Raw genomic sequence first — 15979 nt, 5'->3', positions numbered from 1 at the left:
AGCAGTCATTGCAAAGCTCTCCTTACTCCCAGCATCTGAGCTTGTTGCCTCGATAGTATTTCAGCCCCTGCCAAACCAGGAAGCACGGGAGTAAGCCAAAGTCTGGCACTCAGACCCTTGCAATATGACCAAACTACCAGCAAAGCCCCAAGCATTTTGAAGTGCCAGGGCAGAAAAATTTGACTTTGGAAGTGAATGATCAAATTGTAACTCTCTCAGAAGAGTTTTCAGTCAAATTGTCAGCTGTGATTTTAATCCAGTTTTCAAATTTTCCAGCTAGTTTGGGAGCAAAATAGTATCTATACCATGTTATTGCTAAGCCTTTGAATCTTTACAAAGATGAGGAAAAACAAGATAGCTGTAAGAATCTAATCATGTATGTCCTCAAATTTGAGCATTAGCTATGTTGTTGGAGATCTGTTTCTTCAGCTTCTATAAAATACCAATATTTGGGAATAAGAATTCACAAACACAAAATGCAATTTTTCTGTGTCAGTAAGAAACAGAATTTTTAAATCAAGCGGTAAGTGAATTTAGGCTGTTTTCCTAAATACAGTAATAAATATTATATGTGCACTATCAATTGTATCCACAAGCAGAAATTAAAGTGGTACTGTACTAGACATCGCTAGATTTAAATACCATTACTATGGATCTAACCAAGAAAAAAGTCACTAAAATGTAGTGTGACTGCATATTTTTTAACCACAGTATCCAAAATAATTGTTTCCCGGTTAACTATCAAATTATTCTGAATACTAAAGAGGCCTTTCTTTTGTGTGTAAATAACAAAATGCAGTCTGACCAGGTTTCTTTTCCTTTCGCAATGATGTAACATTCCAGCTAGAACTGATTTCTTTTAATGGATTTTACCCACTGATAATTAGGAAACATTTTAACACAAAGCACTATTTAATTATGGGTTGCTTCATACGTGAAATAGAATGTAGGGCAAAATGAAAAAAGCTCCACTGAGAATCATAGATGCCTGCTTTAATTGTGCACTGTCTGATGGATTGTTACAACACTGAAAATGATTATAGAGTCTCCCAAGTACTACTTGCAGATTTTTCTTTTCACTTTTACTATCTTTTCCCTGATTATTCATTCAAATATAATAACTGTGTCTCACCATTTAATTGCAATAAATGTAGTCCACGTGAATCAGCATGGTATCTAAAATGACCAGATGCATGTGTGAACGTGGATAATTCCCAGTGTAATGGATGGCTTGTGGAGTTAGCTAATGTAAGTTGAAATACTATATTTAAAAAAAATGATTTATCCCTCCTCAACTCATTTAATATTGCCCAAAACACAGGGTCAGAGAATTGAAGGGCAAAACCTGCTCAAGTACACAAAAATATGTTTGAGAGAGGAGAACTGAAACTTAATGATACCATGCTTCTCTTCCCATCCCCTCCCCGCTCCGTTGGCCCCGTGAAAGCCTCTCCACATGTATTCTGCATGATTGGATTTCCATAGATTTGGAGGGGATGTGACTGTCAGCAAGGGAATTGGGCCTGGAGACATCTATGCACCTTCATTCTCTGGCAAACTGTGAAGACATAACCATAAGGATTAGTGTTGACACTTTTGCATTAATTCCTATAGATTTTCACCACCACCCATCCAAACTCAGTTGGAGGATCATTTCTGGCCCATCACAAGCAGGGAGACATTGGTAGCATGGATCCAATGGCTTCTTCATAAATCAAGCTCAAGCCCTCCCCAAAGTCTTGCAAGCACAGAGATATAACCAACCCTTGGGAATTAATGTTAACAAGATCAGAATTACTCTCTGTGAGTTTGCAGATTGGGATTGGAGGGAGGATAATGCCACACCGAGCAGCTTTTCCTTGAGCATCTCCACTCCATGCAAACCAACCATCCCAAATCTCAGGTCAGATAAACTCCCTGCACTCAGAGATGGGGCAGAGGTTACTGCTGCTTAGGTTCAACTCCTTTCCCTCCAACAGATTTCTGGCCTTTTCAGTTGAGTGTTTGCTCTTTTCATCTCCAGGTCAAAAACAGGAGAGACCGATTTGGCCTATTGTATACATGGATATTTTATGCCATAAATTAGCAATTTTGTGAGACCTAAGATTTTTTTCATAAAAAGTCTTGCAGACAAGTTTTTTGATAGGGAACAGTTTCTGTCCAGTTACTTACAATGATAGCTCCTCAAAGTGCAGTTTTAGGGGTTAACAAAATAGAAGAGTTAAATATAAGCAATGTAGCAAGGAGCATTTAAAACAACAAAAAAGTGCCTCTTTTAACATAGGTAAGCAAACTGCTGTTTAAAATATTTATTAGTGACTTAGAAAAGATGGTGAACAGTGAGGTGATAAATATTCAGATGTCCAAATTCTGTAGGTTAATTTGGACTAGAGAAGACTTTGGGGAACTTCAGCGAGTGAATGTGAACGGGCACCATGATAACAGAAAAAATTCAACAATGGCAAATGCAAAGTAATGAGCATTGCAAGGTATATATTGAACTTTTTGAAAATATTGTGAGGCTCTAAATTGATCATCACCACTCATCTAACAATGTGGGCTTCATTGCGGACATGTGAATAAAAAGCTCTGCTCACTGCTCAGCAATGGTCACCAAAAGCAAACAAAATGCTAGGATATAAAAAGAACAGGATAGAAAATACTCTTGAAAACATTATTTTGCTATTATATAAATCTGTGATCTCTCCTCACCTACAATACTGTTTCAGTTCTGGTCATCCTATCTCAAAAAAGATACTGCAGAAATAGAAGGGGTTCAGAGATGGGTGGTGAAAGTAGTTAGAGGCCTGGAGAAATTTCCATAAGAAAAAAAGATTGAAAACATTGGGACTATTCAGTTTCCAAAGGAAACGTCACAGAGGTGTACCAAATAATGAGTGGTATTCAGAAGGTAAATTGAATGCTCCTGCTTATCCTTTCTCCTGATACAAGGATCAGGGGAAATTCAATCAAATTAAAAGGCAACAGATGTAAAACTGATAAAAGTAAATAATTATGCATTATGTAAAAATAGTAACATATGGAACTCATTGCCACAAGATGTCATGAAGGTCAAATTCCTAGTAGCATTAAAAAAAGACATTTATGCAGGTAATGAAAATTTCCACAGCTGCATTCAGTAGCAATTTTATTTTAAGATAATTTCATGTTCGCCACTAACTGCCTGGAGTTAGGAAGAAATGTTTCCTGTGGGCTGGTAATTGCCTACTTTTAGGTTTCTTATACTTTCCTATAAATAGGGCCCTAACAAATTCACTGTCCATTTTGGTTAATTTTGTGGTCATAGGATTTTTAAAATTGTAAATTTCATTATTTCATATATTTAAATCTGAAATTTCACAATTTTGTAACTGTAGGGGTCCTGACCCAAAATGGGTTGGGGGGGGTTCACAAGGTTATTGTAGGGGGGTCGCGATATTGCCACCTTTACTTCTGTGATGCTAGCGGTGGCTCCACTGCCTTCAAAACTGGGCTGCCGGAGAGTGGTGGCTGCTGGCCGGGAGCCCAGCTCCAAAGGCAGCGCCGTCCCCAGCAGCATCGCAGAAGTAAGGATAGCATAATATGGTATTGCCGCCCTTACTTCTGCACTGCTGCTGGCAGAAAGCTGCCTTCAGAGCTGGGCGCGTGGCCAGCAGCCGTTACTCTCTAGCCACCCAGCTCTAAAGGCAGCGCAGAAGGGTGACAATGTTGCGACACCCCTACAAAAACCTCGCAACCCACCTGTGCTCCCGTTTTGGGTCAGGACCCCCACTTTGAGAAACACTGGTGAAATCTGTATAGTATAGGGCAGATGTTCACAAAAGACCAGATTTCACGGTCCGTGATGCGTTTTTCATGGCTGTGAATTTGGTAGGGTCTTACCTATAAAAGCATCTGGTACTGGCCACTGTCAGAGGCAGGGCATTAAATAGATTGACCACTGATCTGGTATGGCAATTCCTATATTCTTAAATACTGTCTTTGTATCCAAGAGCAGATTCCAAACGCTGAAAGATATTTAGGGCTGAGTCAAAGATTCATAGGAAACCTTGCAGCTGTACAGTGAATGAGAAAGAGTATGTGTGGGAGGGATCCATAAGGGACTGACCACAATGGGCCAAATTCATCCCTACAGAATCTCTTTACAAGTCAGTGGCATTACAGCAGGGATGAATTTGACCTAACATGTCACCACTGACCTTTTTGTTTCTTTAGCTAATTGTTGTAAACTGTATTTCATTCAGACAGTTGACCGGCCAAAGGATTGGTATAAGACAATGTTTAAGCAAATCCATATGGTTCACAAGCCTGGTAAGTATACATTTTTCTGTTTGTTACATAACTCTTAGTGGCATTAAGAAATGCACTTTCCCTGCATTCTGGTGGCTTACTCGCTGATCATAACAAAGCTTATGATCACTGAGATGTAGATACTGAATAGAGCCCAATGGGAATTTCTCCAAGCTAAGTCGGTGTGATAAATGTTATTACAGCAGAAGTGTTTTTCCAGCAAAAGGCTACGTACTTTTCTGATGGACTTATTTTTATTACTAACAAAAAATAAAGGAGAAAAGCCTATCTGATCATGTACAGCACAAGAGATCAGTGAGATGTTCTGAGTAGCAAGGAACTTTGCCTGTACTCATCTTCAGTCTGAGTGACCAGGACTTGGCTGGGTGCAGGGTGGTCATTGCTACCTTCTATTACAGAGCCCCTGTGTGCTAGGACAATGAAGCCTACTGAATGAGAAAATACGCTGCCCCTACTTATTTTCCTCTCTCCTCCTGTTAATTTGTAAATAAATTATTTTTTGAAGAAAAGGATCCTCTGACATATTATTAGTCTTATTAATAATAATATTTTTGCGTATTCTCCCTTTCATCCAAGGATGTCAAGGCACTTTACAACAATAATTATGCTTCATTATACCTCAGTGAGGGAAGGAGTTGATATTATTCCAATTTTACTGATGGGGAAATTGATGTAGCTAGGTTGATTTGCTTATGGTCATACACGACATCAATGGCAGAATCAAGAATGGAAAAACACCAAAATGATGTCTGCCAGTCCCCTGCTCTAGCCACTGGACAACATTACTAGATGTAAGAAGTTGCTTTTCAAAGTAGGAATGATACGTTATTGTCTTCTAATAAGGGGAAACAGACAGGAGAGGAAACAACTGGGAGGAGATGAGGGTTGAATAGAAAAGAATGAGTATAACTCACAATTTGGGGTGAACCAGTAACTCTGCAATCTGGGTGTCATGGCAACAATATGCCATTCAGAATAAGTTGATAAAAATAGCCCATGATACATGTAAAGGGCAAAGACAAACTCCAGAAAACATGTACACGAGGGCTGAGAGCTGATAGTCTACTAATCTTCTGTTTGTATTTGCAAAGACAAAGCTGCTTGTTATGAAATACTGACAGCTAGTGCACTACTGTAACATATATATTTCTCTTTATAGATGACGGCACAGACATGTATAATGCTGCGTATGCATATAATGCTGGTAGGAGTTATTCCTTCACTTCCAATGAATCTTTTCTTAGTGTCAGCGAGCAACAATGGTAGCTAACCACTCAGGCCTGCTCTTATTAAGTTTGTTATCATTGTCATCAAATGTCATTATTCTTTTTGATCTCTATTTGTGTCTTTGTTCACCAAATGTGGCAACGCCTCATTTTGGTTTATTTCTTACTACAGAATTAATCAGACATGTACTGCAGATGTGGCCCTCTCAGTGCAGATGGGATATACTGTAATGTTGTAATCTCTGACTAAATTATATTTATTTTCATTAATGATAGTGTATAGTTTGACTCTTGAATATTAAACTAAAGAGTAAAGTACAGTATGAAAGTGTTAAGTGTAATTACATATACAGGTGAAGATAAGCATTGTGCAGTTTGTTGTATACAACTGCCATATTTTTAGATTGTACTACATTAAGAAAACCTAGTTATGATGCCTCTATTTTGTGATCTTGTTAATTTTTTATACTGATTTGACATTATTTAGCACTAAAAAAGTAAAATATTATTCCTATAACAGATATATAAATTTCAAATCTTTCAGAAGAAAGAAATCATACTGCAGTGATATTTTACTAGAACAAAAACTCCTTATCATGTGAATGAAATGTACAATACAAAGTATTGTGTGTTATGCAAAAAGCACTTTTAAGAGTTCTTTAATTTAAATTTTCATATTGCTTTCAATGGGGCTCCCATGCTGATATTTTGTGTGTTATCAAGAACATGTGTGTATATCCAAGATTCATGACCCAAATGGACTCTTGAGAGCTTAGTCAAGAAATTTGTCTGGGTAATTGTCCACAAATCTAATTGCGTAGAGATGCTCTTACATACAAACCCAAAGAACATTCATTAAAAAGAATGAAAAAGGTGTATCTATTTCTTTTTCCTTCTCAGCCTATGACACCAATAACAGCTGAGGGCAGGACAGTTCTGGGGGACTAATAAGAGGTTGCAGTTAATTGCAGTTAATTGCCAGCTTGTGATTAATTCCCATGGAATGTCCTGAGCCTTTGTGGGTGGGGCAGGGAAGAAGGGCCATATATAGATCTATAATAATTATTTGAAAATGCACACAATACTCACCAATGTGTTTCTAAAACTTACAAGGTTTTGATGTCCCAGATTTGTTAAATGAATGTTTGGTATTTTACTGAGATGCATTTTGGTTGTTTCTGTGTTCTGTTTTACTTTAGGTAGTTACAGCCCATCCCTCCCCGCTCAGTCACACCCTGCTGCAAAGACACAGACATACAGACCATTGTCTAAAAGCATTTCTGACAATGGCACTGATGCCTTTAAGGTCTCTTCCCCGATACCTCCTCCACATGTACCACCTCCAGTCCCACCGCTTCGTCCAAGAGAGAGGTCTACACCCGAAAAGTAAGCAGATTTACTGGGAGGGGGAAACAGTCTATAATAAATACAACATTACAATCAACTAATAAAAGTGATGGATGTAGAAGTAGCATGAGAGAGTTGGGTTTGTGATCACCAGGAGAACTGCATAGTGAATTGCCTTGCAGATGCGATGGTTGCGGTCCTCTTGAGACATATAGAAAGATTTATATGTAGTGCCGGGTAGGTGCTGGTAGTCATGGTACATGTAGGTACTAATGACATAGGAAAAGGAGGACAGAGGTCCTGGAAGCCAAGTTTAGTCTACTAGGTAAGAGATTAAAGTCCAGGACTTCCATGGTAGCATTCTCTGAAACGTTTCCAGTTCCACCCGCAGGGCCGGTTAGACAGGCAGAAGAACTGCGGGGTGTCAATATGTGGATGAGATGATGGTGTTTCGAGGAGGGATTTGGGTTTATTAGGAACTGTGGAACCTTTTTGGAAAGGAGCAGCCTGTACAGGAAGGATGGGCTCCACCTAAACCAAAATGGAACCAGATTACTGGCATGTAAAATTAAAAAGGTTGTAGATGGCTGGGAGAAAGCTGACCAGTACGGAGGATCACATGAATCAGACAGACACACTCTTAGGAAGGGGTTTATTAAAGGGCATATTCTGTATCCTAGTAAAGAGGACTGGATTGAAGTTGATAAAGTACAGGCGGGAATTGAAGAGAAATAGTCAAATGAAAAAGAGTCCCATTCAATTACATCACATGAAGGGAGATGACTAAATATTGCCAATTTTTATATTTTTATATTCCCACACTTAAGCCATTCTTTTTAGGTGACAAATCTAAGCAACTTGAGGTGTCAAAAGAAGAGGTTTTGGAAAAAATTGATAAATTAAACAGTAATAAGTCACCAGTCCAGATATTAGTCACCCAAGAGTTCTGAAGGAAATCAAATATGAAATTGCAGAACTGCTAACTGTGATAATTTACTTATTGCCTCTGTACCAGATGACTAGAGGATAGCTAGTGTAACACCGGTTTTTAAAAAAGACTCTAGAGGTGTCAAAGTTTGCAGATGATACAAAATAAATTTATATAGTTAAGTCCAAAGCTGACTGTGAAGAGTTAGAAAGGGATCTCAAAACTAGGTGACTGGGCAAAAATATTGCAGATGAAATTCAGTGTTGATAAATGCAAAGTAATGCATATTGGAAAACATAATCCCAACTATACATACAAAATGATGGGGTCTAAATTAGCTGTTATCACTCAGGAAAGAGATCTTGGATTCATTGTGATAGTTCTCTGAAAACTTCTGCTCAATGTGCAGTGGCAGTCAAAAAAGCTAACAATGTTAGGAACCATTAGGAAAGGGATAGATAATAAGACAGAAAATATCATAATGTCACTATAAATCCATGGTACGCCCACATCTTTAATACAGTTTGCAGATCTGGTTGCCCTATCTCAAAAAAGATGTATTAGAATTGAAAAAAGTAAAGAGAAGGTCAACAAAAATTATTAGGGGTATGGAACTGTTTTCATATGAGGAGAGATTAAATGACTAGAACTGTTCATCTTAGAAAAGAGATAACTAAGGAGGTATATGATAGCGGTCTATGAAATTGTTAATGGTATTAAAAAATTGAATAAGGAAGTGTTATTTACCCCTTCACACAACATAAGAACCAGGGGTCACCCGATGAAATTAATGGGCAGTAGCTTTAAAACAAACATAAGGAAGTATTTCTTCACACAACTCCCAGTCAACCTGTGGAACTTGTTGCCAGGGGATGTTGTGAAGGCCAAAACTATAACAGGGTTCAAAAAAGAATTAGATACATTCATGGAGGATACATCCATCAGTGGCTATTAGCCATGATGATCATGGATACAGCCCCATGCTCTAAACGTCTGACTGCCAAAAACTGGGACTGGACAACAGGACATAGATCATTTGATAAACTGCTGTTTTCTTTTCATTCCCTGTGAAGCACCTGGCATTGGCCACTGTCGGCATTGGTCTGACCCAGTATGGCCATTCTTATGTTCTTATGAAAACAAGGCCATGACTCAGTGGGGCATTCAGATATTAAATGATGTTATTGCTTCAGTGTGGGCACTGTGCTTGATGCTGTCTTGTCTGGCACTGGTACTTAAGCAGCCTAGGAAGTCTCATGCCAATAATATCTTATAAAGCATATTGAACATCCACTCTTTTCCATGGGACTATCCTGCCTCCTGTATTTCAGAATGATCCAGACTGCAATGACCATTTCTCACTATGACTTTGTGCTAATGCATAAAAGTAATTTTGAGACCTTGGGTACATCGGCACTCCAAAAAATCACCAGTGGTGGCAAGTCTAAGAGCCTGGGTCGACAGACTCTGGCTCGCCAGACTCACACTGCAGCACTAAAAATAGCTGTGTAGATGTTCCCATTCAGGCTGGAGCTTGGGTTCTGAAATCAGGTGAAATGGGTGGGACTCAAGAGCTCCAGCCCAAGCCCAAATGTCTACATGGCTATTTTTAAGCCCCATAGCACAAGCTGGGGGAACCCAAATCTGTAGACCCAAGCTCTGAGACTTGCTGCCGCGGGGTGTTTTTTTTTTTTTCTTCCCCGCGTAAACATCCAGAAAGCCCTTTTATGAAGCCTCCTAGCAGAGAGCAGGATGTAAGTGATTTTGCAAATTGCAAGCAAAATTGTAACAGAATACAGTAAGTGGACCAGCCCCATCTGAGATGTTTGTGTGGCACATCTTTGGCGACATGATGAGGAAAATTCCATATCCTCCTCCCACTTCCCTATCTCTTCTTTTGAAGTAGAAGAAGGGTTTCAGATTGAAGGGACTTGGGCATTTTCTCCCCATTTTCCTGCCTCTCTTGCTGCAGTAGCACAAATCCTAGTGTTGGAATTAATACTCAGCCCGCCAAGAGCTAAATCCTGTTAGTTCAGGAAAGAATCCCCTATCCCTTTAGTCAAAGGAGATCAGATTAAATGAAAAGTGCTGTACTATTTATTGCAATTACAAGTTCCAGTGCTGGAGCAAACTTTTTATTTTCATACATGCAGACCCTAGAAATTTACAGGTAGTAGTTCAAAATATAGTTTTACATTAACTATTTCTAAATATTAACAGCAATGCATTTTAAGAAAACAAAATGGGCCAAATTCTGCCCCAAGTTATGGATGCAGCTTCCAGTATCTTGGAGGCACCATATAAATAAGAGCAGAATTTGGCCCATTCTATCTTGTTGATAGCAGGAAATGTCTTTTATATCTATAAAAGGAATGCTATGCAATGAATACTAAACTTTATCAGACACTGAATTTGAAAAACAACAATCAAACAAAAAAATCCCTTAGTAATCTACAGAATGTATTGTAGGAAAAGAAAATTAGGAGCTTTTGAACATTCAACCAATTGATCCTATCATTGCAGCTTTTCAAAATATCTGTATATAAATTCATTCCAAAAGATAACTAATTTGTTTTACTCTACTATCAATGTAAGCAAGGAGTGGAATGTAATATATTTTCATCTCATAATATTCTAATATTCTAAGATCATATAATAATGCTTCTAACAGCTCGACTCAGGACTAAGCACTTGAACCCAAGTTTAATTGGTTTGGTTTCACTTTTAAGAAATGTCTTATATCAGGTGAAAATAAATTACTTTTGCATTCCTGTCTGTCTTCTGTACGTTAGGGCCTTAGTTTTTCCCAGAACAAAAACATTGTTTAAGCTTGATGGCTGTTGCCATGGTCTGGTTGGCCAGGGCAGGATAAGGACCTATACTAGTGATAACAGTGTAAGCTTTTGTTAGCATGCCATACAGAAATGTAGAACAGCTTACCTCTACCCAAATTCTGGAGTTGTGGTGATAGTCCTGCCATCTGGCCAGATAGAGTGAAGATCCTTTTAGGAGCCAGGAACCAAGGTCTCTTGCAATTCATTCTGCCTGGAGGAAACCATTCCAGACATTAATTTGGATATGTCACCCCTCTATTTTAATCTGCTGGATGGCGAGACTGACTGAAGAAATCCAAGTTCTCCAGATTGGGGAATTCTGAAGTCTTTAGTTTTGTGTACTCATGACCGCTGTAATGCCCAGTCAGCCATGGCACCAGCATTAAAAGAGTGAGTCTTTCTTGTGACTAGGAGATTTTTAATTGTCTATGAAACCAAAGCATTTAAACCCTCACCTAAGAAGGTTAGGGTCCACACGCATCACATCTTTGGAGCTGGGAGGCAAGATATGGTATGCTTCACATTATCAGGCAGACACAAGAAGTCACAGCACATAAGGGATTAAGGGCTAAAAATTGTAAATGAAATAAAATGAGTATGAATCTAAATTTTAATGACAATTTTTTGTTTTTAAAATTAAATTCTCTGAGTTATTTTGAATAAAATGTAGCCTATACCGAACAGTTCCATATTCTCATTCATTCTTGGGAGGCATAATTTCAATTTTCTGCTCTGAAACCATAATTTCTTCCCAGTTAAAATATAAAGTAAGTGAACAAAATGGTTTTACTTTGCTTGAAAAGTACAGCAACCCAACAGCAGAGATATCTGTATCCCAGCACTTGCTCCTACAAACATACCTGTGCTGTCCACTTTCAACAGAAAAGCTGCTATATAGATTTTTTTTTTAAGCACATGATAAAACATGACGTGTGCTTTGCTTAATGTCAGGTCACTTCCAGCTAGGTCACATCATATGATGTAACATAGGCTGACGTAACTTACCAGGATTTGCTAGCTCTTACTGTGAACACATGCAGCAATTACCAGTGACTCTCCCCCATGAGTTACTGGTGGGCCATTTGCCACACTTCTAATTAAAAAGACACGTAGGCTGCAGTCATCCTAAATACACTAAGGCTAGTGATGGCAAAAACTGCCCTGAAATGAAAGTTCCTGCCATTATAACAACTAGGTGACAACCACAAATGAAATGTAGTCCAAATAAGTACTGAGATATTATGGTGAGGGATGCAATATAAGAAACTAATTAAAATAGAATACAAGTGATTTCTTTTAGTGGATAGCACCAACAAGCTGCTAGGCAATTTATAGTGATGAAGATAATGGATGAAGTCTTGGTTCTGTTGAAGTCAACTGCCATTGAATAAGTAGGACCAGAATTGCACTCAAGGTGCCTGACCTGAAAAGCTTATAAAGATTAACTGAAATGATCATTTATTTGAGTAAGCAAACTTCCAGTTGAACAGTGTATCTGAACACAAACAAGTGAGAAGAATACAGCTACTGGTCAGCATACCGAGCATCCATTATACTATTTTCTTTAAATATTGTTCCTGAGGTTATCAAGCATGAAACATTTTGCTAACTATATAATTTAATCAGTATGTATATATGAAAGCTTTGTCCAGTGACTAAAGCATTTAGCATTTACCTACACAATTAAAGTTTCTTTACGTTTTACTGGATTTGCATGTATGATCAAATAAATGCTTCTGATGGTCACCAGCATTTTAACCACCTGTCATCTCAACCTGCTCAGAGCTAGTACACCCAATAGAGTGGTAAAAATACTGGTTGTATCCTGTCTACGTTACCACTCCCACCATTGCTATGACATATGGAACAGCAGCAGTGGGAAATGTATATCAATAATTTATATCAATATCTATAATAATATTGTGAGGAGATTTAGTCATGTTTGCTACTTTTAATGTACATTTCAAATGCATAAAACCTCTCTATATAAATTTCAGATTTACTGTGGAACAAACATTACACTAGCATCCCCACTATTGCTATCACCAGTAAAACTGCACCAGTGTTAGCAATAGTAGGAAAGAAAAAGGCTAGTGTAGACACAGGCATAGACACATGGAGTAAGTTAAGGGGGATAAGCTTTGCTTAATTCATAATTCCTTCCTTTTGAGGGTTATGTCTCTGTCTTAATATTCTATTCATGCATTTTGGGCCAAATCCTGTTCACTTTCCTCTTGTGAATAGCCCCTTGAAGTCAGTGGACTAACTGTGTGAGTGAGACAAGAAGGATTTTATCTCTAGTATGTACTAAAAATGTAGAATAAAATCAACATCCAGTAGACTAAAATCTGCATGTTTTCTACTATTGCGTAACCTGGTGAGGTTGGCTGTAACTTTCATGACTGAGGTTGGGAAGAGAGAGCAAATTGTATGGTGCAGTGTAACTCCTGACATATGTAGATGCCTTTTACAGAGCTGCAGTGTTGATGGAAAAGACAATCTCGCTCAACTGTTTATATTTGTTATTTAGAAATGACTGGGATCCTCCTGACAGAAAAGTAGATACCCGCAAATTCCGTTCTGAACCAAGAAGTATTTTTGAATACGAGCCGGGGAAATCATCTATTCTTGAACATGAAAGACCGGTAAGAGGTGTATTTGAAACGTTTTCCCACAACAAAAGGCTTAGAGGGAGTTAAATTTTTGCTTATTATTTTAACTGCAAATTATAACTAGTTAGTATTGAATATCCATTTTTGTATTTGGAGTTTGGTCAGCTCATGTGGTAAATTCTGCCTAGATCCTCCTGGATGGTTGTGTAGATAATTTGGGACTGGCTTGATTTACTTGTTCAATTTAGCTTCTTTGGCATTAAAAAGAAGTCAAAGAATCACTGTGAGAAATTAAACTCCTTTTAGATTTCACATGTTAGATGTAAGTTCATGGAAATTACTTGTAGCAATTTGAATGCATATTCAGCAGTCAGTTTGTCACCTGTTTACAATAATTTTAGCAACACATACGATTAACATAGGAGTTATGCACGTGGCTGTGGTGGTATGTCACTAGATAGTCCAGAAAAAAAAATCCTACAGTGTGTTTTCTGGATATGTGCCTAATGGTATCATCTCAAGAACATTGGTTGCCTGTACACTAACCCGTGACTAAAAAAATTGTATTGCTGTTTTCTGAGCCATATGTCTGTAGTTGTGATATTCCTCACAAGCATGTCTAATAAGGCTGAAATCTAATGCTTGCAAAATTATCACTAATCTAAGTTTCCATTCACTGAAAAGGCATATGCAACCAGCTCTTCTACTGTACCCTGGTAGTGTTCCAATACCCCATAATTTATGGAGCTTGATGCATATCATGGTATCTTTTTTCCACGAGATGGAATGGTTGATGGAGTCATGTTTAAAGGGGGAATTTATGTAAATATTATATGTGGTATTATAATATTAGTATTACAATATTATATCAGTATTACATTAGTATTATTATACATAAATTCAGAGGGCTCATTTTATTAATCTAAAAATAAATAAATGTATTGCATGCATGGATTGTGGCATATATAATATGTCAACAGTATGTTAAATAATTGCACTGATGGCTCTGTTTCATCATATTTTTCTATGGTTTATGTAATAATGTGGGTCTGGTTAACTAGCTTCTATAGCAAACTGTGTGATTCTATGAAATAGGGCTCTTACAGAACTGGGACTTTCTTTCAAAGGGAAATTTCACTTTTCAGCACAGGCCATTTAAACTGACTGAACTAATTAATAGTTCTAATGATTTATCAAAATCTCCCTGACTTATGAGAGTTGGTAGTTTATTGTCAAGCTGAATTTACAAACAGTTCTGTGAAAAAGTAATTATATTTTTGCTGAGTGATTTTTCTATCACAGTGGCTGTATTACTGATAGGGCCATTTACTAACCTTTTCAATTGCAAACAATCTTCAGCAAGTGAGAAGTGGGAGGCTGAAGGTAAAAATTGGCTTTTTGAAAATTACAGAGCTATTTCATGTGAGGACACACATCTCTAATAAATTTTGACTTTGTGATATGAAAAATAAACAACAAGAGTAATTTCATACTGGACCTGCAATGCTGAGGAATGTGATAATATAATTTTTCAACTTTAATAAAGAGATAAGATGAAATAAGTTGTGATTTTTTTGCTAAAAATATTTGAACATTGCTGGAAATTTCTTAAGCAAATAAAATAAGCTTTTCCAGTAGAAAAGCTTTCTTGTTTTCTGATTGGATGGGGAGGACTTGGGGCCTAATCCTGCAACCTTTTCTTCCACAAGTAATCCTTACTCACTGACACAGACACTTTGCAGTCAGTGAACTACTCCAAAAGGTTGCAAGATCAGACATGGCTGATGTAGTTACAGGCAATCATCTCTTTGCACAGCAAGTGTTCTCAAAGTGTGAAAATGGAACTACAGTATTAATAAATTTGGGAGGGGAACGTTTCAATGCTATGAATTTCAATTTTCAAAATGGTAATGAGGAATTTATGCAAAATACAGTGTGCTGCCACTAAGATGGCTTCCTTTTGAGCAGTTTCTAAATCCATTAACACAGTGCTAAGCTATCAGCATAACATCAGTTTAGAAATTTCCAGAGAGTAACTGCTATTGATTATAAAAGTTAAGTTACATGAAGTAATATATTGCTTTTCTGGCAGAATTACAATATTAATGGATGAAAGAAAGGCAGTATGCAATAATTAAATCTAAATATATTGTATAAAGCATTGTATACTGTATTCATTAAATCTTACATGGCAAATTCAATTGAAAACTGGCTAAAAGACTAGACAAAGGAAAATAATACATGGCAGTGTATCAAGTTAAGAAAGTAGAACAGTCTGCTAAAATCTATGTTAGGTTCAGTATTATTCAACATCTTCCTCAGTGATCTAGAAGAGGAAGTGAACAGAATGCTAGTGAAATTCTCAGATGATACTAAATTGTGACCATTCCAAAGAGACCTAGAGAGATTAGAAACATAAGAAGAAAATAACAAAATGAGATTCATCTTGGAAAAATGCAAACTAATATGTCTGCAGATAAATAATTCAAAAGCAATGTACTGAATGGTAGGGAGCAGCCTGGGAAACAGGAATGTTGAAAAAGATTTATGAGTGATAGATTGCAAAATCATGACTGATTTGCTATGTGCTATGGATACAAAAAAAGCCAATGCAATTTAAGGTTGCAGCATCATGTGTGCAGCAGCCTCACATCACCAAGGAGGGAGGTAATAGGTCCTTTCTGTGTGGCTCTAGTGTGACATACCTGGCATGTTGCTTTC

The 15979-nt window shown here is 37.6% G+C and overlaps 1 protein-coding gene across 18 annotated transcripts in view; it reads left to right on the top strand.

The window, feature by feature from the left end:
• SORBS2 (sorbin and SH3 domain containing 2) overlaps positions 1-15979 on the top strand; it is a 122807-nt gene that overhangs the window by 45001 nt on the left and 61827 nt on the right. For all 18 annotated transcript variants that reach the window (XM_034772096.1, XM_034772095.1, XM_034772093.1 and 15 more), the window contains 4 exons: positions 4245-4311; positions 5471-5515; positions 6737-6923; positions 13177-13291. In XM_034772096.1, coding sequence (XP_034627987.1) covers positions 4245-4311; positions 5471-5515; positions 6737-6923; positions 13177-13291 — 414 coding nt within the window. The remainder of the gene's footprint in view (positions 1-4244; positions 4312-5470; positions 5516-6736; positions 6924-13176; positions 13292-15979) is intronic.

This window comes from Trachemys scripta, chromosome 5 (assembly GCF_013100865.1).
Source record: "Trachemys scripta elegans isolate TJP31775 chromosome 5, CAS_Tse_1.0, whole genome shotgun sequence".
Classification (NCBI taxonomy): Eukaryota; Metazoa; Chordata; order Testudines; family Emydidae; genus Trachemys; species Trachemys scripta.
This window is presented reverse-complemented; position numbering and strand designations above follow the sequence as displayed.